General features: G+C 35.5%; 1 protein-coding gene across 1 annotated transcript in view; it reads right to left on the bottom strand.

Moving 5' to 3' along the window:
- CEP83 (centrosomal protein 83kDa) overlaps positions 1 to 3,609 on the bottom strand; it is a 21,789-nt gene extending 18,180 nt beyond the window's left edge. The window contains 4 exon segments of the mRNA XM_009321316.1: positions 1,222 to 1,353; positions 1,652 to 1,706; positions 2,916 to 3,107; positions 3,457 to 3,609. Of these exon segments, the coding sequence (XP_009319591.1) occupies positions 1,222 to 1,353; positions 1,652 to 1,706; positions 2,916 to 3,107; positions 3,457 to 3,605 (528 nt within the window). The 5' untranslated portion in view covers positions 3,606 to 3,609.
- Positions 3,610 to 3,863: the final 254 nt, after the last annotated feature.

Genomic DNA, 3,863 nt, shown 5'->3' with positions numbered 1-3,863 from the left:
AAACATTGGAACAGGCTGCCCAGGGGAGTGGTTGAGTCACCATCCCTGGAAGTATTTAAAAAACGGGTAGATGAGGCGCTTAGGGACATGGTTTAGTGGGCATGGTGGTGTTGGGTTGACGGTTGGACTCGATCTTGGAGGTCTCTTCCAACCTTAATGATTCTATGATTCTATGTTTTTGTAGCCTCCTTGTACTAAATGGCATGGAAGGTTAAAAAGGCTCTAAGAGAGAGAAACTAGATCACATTGTGCCCTGGGCTCAAGGTAGTTTCATTCTCTGCAAGCGTGCTAATTAGCTGCAGGACTAGCACAAACTCAACAAGCCCACAAGAGAAGCAGGCTGTAAGGCAGCATGTGGATTTAGCTCTGGGAAGGACAACTGTTCTGTTTTTAATGCATCGCATTTGCAAATTAGGATTGACGTTGAAAGCCATCATTGCTTTGATTTGTCTCATGTTTGGACTAACACATCTCCAGATATATGCTCCCAGACAAATACTTAAATGAATATGCAAATTACATATGCAACACTCATTTACAGTGCTGCATATATTTAAAACATAAATAAGCCGGCAATTTATTTAGCTACACTTCTGATAGTCCAATTCTGAAACAGAAAATTCATGAATGGTTTCTTCAAGAGTTAATACAACTGAAATAAAGTTACCAAAAAGTTTTCAGTATACTTTTGACCATCACTGGCATGATTCAACTTAGTTGCAAAATGTACCCTTGTCTGGTATTAACAGACAAGGGCATCTTCTGCTGCCTTCTTCTTGGATTAGTTGCCACATAAGTAATTTAAAATTAAATTTACATCCATTGCTCAGATAACTTACTAATTTCAGATTAGCGTAATGTCTCAAATTCCATCACACATGCGACTAAAAAAAAGCATTAAGCAAAGCTACTGGCTGTCATTTATCAGAAGGCAAGTCTATTCTTACTTATAATAGCACGAATCATATTGCGACACATGACTGAAAAAACCTACAGAGACAGCTTTAGGCTAAGTCACAAGTATTGCGACACATGACTGAAAAAACCTACAGAGACAGCTTTAGGCTAAGTCACAAGTGTTTTGAGAATTAAGAGAACAGAAACAAACACTACATTATGAAAAGGTGTCAAACTGACAACACATCAAGTACCAACATTTTCACAATGTTCAAGCAGCTTTGTCATCGGATAGAATTTTACAGTAGCTTAAAATGTATGCACCTCAGCGTCGTATTTTATTTTCTTCTCTTCTAAAATACGTGCATGTTCTTCCTTTTGATGTTCAAATTCTGATTTCAGAAAAGTATGTTCATAACGAAGTTTGTTATATTCTGTTCTGTATTTTTCCACTTCCTAAGTTAGATAAAAAGACCAAAAACATCAATCAGAGAAGTTTTCAGATTTATTTCCTTCAAATGTCCATGCAATGTTCCTATAATTTCACAAGTTATATTTGATGAACTGAATCCCTCCTACTCCCTTTTCTGGAGTTTCAACCTTCACTGCCTGGGGCAACAGTACTGGAAAGTACCAGGTAAAGAATGTCATACTTTGCTCCCCTTTCAGTTTTAATTTCCTAAGGTTTTAGGAACAACTATAAAATGGTGATCATTACTCTAAATGAAACAGAATTTCAACACTTACTACTTACATTTTCTAGCTTCCGATAACGTTCTGTCATAGGAGATTCCAATTCCTGCTTGTTTCTGAGGTTTTACTTTTGCCTTCGTATCATTTTACAAATAGCACCTTAAGACAGAAAGGTATCATAAATAACTAGTCATATTCATTTATTTACACTGTGATAGGACAAATAGCCAGGAATAAAGTATTTCAAATATGATTTTAGGAATCCTGTTTAATTTTCTATGTTTTTCTAAAGAATTTTCAGTAGTAGTTACAGAAGCAAAAAATCATGATACTAGTGAACTAAACATATTCTGGGAAGATAACAGAAGCATTTAAAATGTCAGTATTTACTGGTAGAAGCAATACAAATGTCAAGCTGAATTATCTCCTTTGTGGGGGAAGGGGGGAAGGAAAAGTGGTCATACATAAAAGATAAAGAATTAGCATATGGAAAAACTTAAACAGTAAGTGAACCAACCCCAAAGAATCAAAATGAGCAATACCAAACCAATTCTTTGTAAAACACATTAGATACATGTTCTCCACCAGATACATGGGTACTGGTTTGAAATGAAACTAAGACCAGGAAAGATTCCCTGCCTTAAGCTCCATGCTGCATGGTATTTTATTAAGTTTTCTTGGGTATGGTTAAAACAGCAAACTATCTACCAAGAAAAAGTGTTAAAAAAAAATTTCATCCACGACCTGTAATTTATTCTACTTTTCTTCCACTTATCTGTACCCTGAAGTCCCTGAAATCTAATTCTAGTTATGGTACCAAGGCACATCTCCATTCAGAGTCTGGGATCCTTTGTTAGATGCTCTATTTGTTTCCTAAGAACATGTCCTGTGTTAGTTTAAGCAAACAAGCAGTTATAGAAAGCGTCATCCAAGTTATCTTAAACATTGGGTTTTTTTGTCTGTTTTTGTGTTTGTTGGGATTTTTTTTAAGATGAAGAAAGCTGTCATCACAAAGAGAAACAAATGTCTATTTTTCCAGTCACTTATCCTAACAGGTTTAGGCATCTAAGTTATCCCCCAGGGCAGATGATTCTCCCACTAACAGGAGAGCACACACAGACAAAGACTGAGGGTCTTATTATTGACATAGCACATAACAACAGGATTTGGAAGATTCAGTTAAACAAAAAAACAATAATTTCAACCCATAGTCACTTTAGAGAAGAAACATTACTCAGATTGGGTGAATTTCAAGATATCTGAAATATATGCAAGCTAGGTATATACATGTTACATAAGCAGAAATATATGCATGGCCCTATTACAGGATTAAAATTCATATTAAGTCCTGCCAGTAAATTCTCACCTGCATCTTCAGTTTTTCCAGCTCTTGTGTTTTACCCAGCAACTCCTCTCGATATTCAGCAAGAAGAAACTGAAATTTGTCATGTACAGTCTGCTTTTCAACTAACAACCGCTTCAGTTCATCTTGTGATTTTGTATATTCCTCCTGTAATCTGCAAGATAAAATACATATTTATTTTACATTTACCCTCTAAAATTAGATCTTAAAGCTCAAAAAACTCACGTGCAGAAGCAAATACCAAGTTAGAACTAAGCTTACTAATATCCTCTTCCTGTAATATACTGAAAAGTTATCCCATATTTATAAGCATAAAAAGTATTGCAGAAACATAATCTGCAATGTCTTAAGATATTTTGAATTGTTTATTTTCTAATATGACCAATGCTCAAATCTGTCCTTAAATACAGAAATAGCTAACACACACAAATCCCTTCCACCTAACATTTAGCTTCACCTTTTAACAGCTCAAATGAAGAAAAAATCTGTTTAAATTAGTGTACCTTAGATGTTCTGCCTTTATAGTTTGATAATTTGCTTTATGGTGTTCACATCGCATTTTTTCATCAATCAGAAGTTTTTGTAATTCTTGTGAGTTAGCCGTATCACCATTTCCAACCACGGAAGGAAGGAGACTGCCCAAAGCATCCATTTTATGATGACTGTTCACGATGAGTACGGAAAGGACAAAATAAAAATTAACTTATAACTAATCTACAATGCCATCCACTTTTTCTGCTGACATCCCAGAAGATCAAGTCACCTGAACAAATACAAGGACATGTAATTAGCAATCATGTACATTCACAGTTCAAAGATTTCACATGCTGCTTTTGCTTTCAGTACAGAAGAATCCTGCTCTGCTGTAACTCAGGTTAGAAACTTCTACTGAAAGGGCAACTCCTCTGCT

This window comes from Pygoscelis adeliae, unplaced genomic scaffold, assembly GCF_000699105.1.
Source record: "Pygoscelis adeliae isolate BGI_AS28 unplaced genomic scaffold, ASM69910v1 Scaffold232, whole genome shotgun sequence".
Lineage (NCBI taxonomy): Eukaryota > Metazoa > Chordata > Aves > Sphenisciformes > Spheniscidae > Pygoscelis > Pygoscelis adeliae.
Note: the sequence above shows the minus strand (reverse complement) of the source record. Positions and strands in the feature narration are given on the sequence as shown.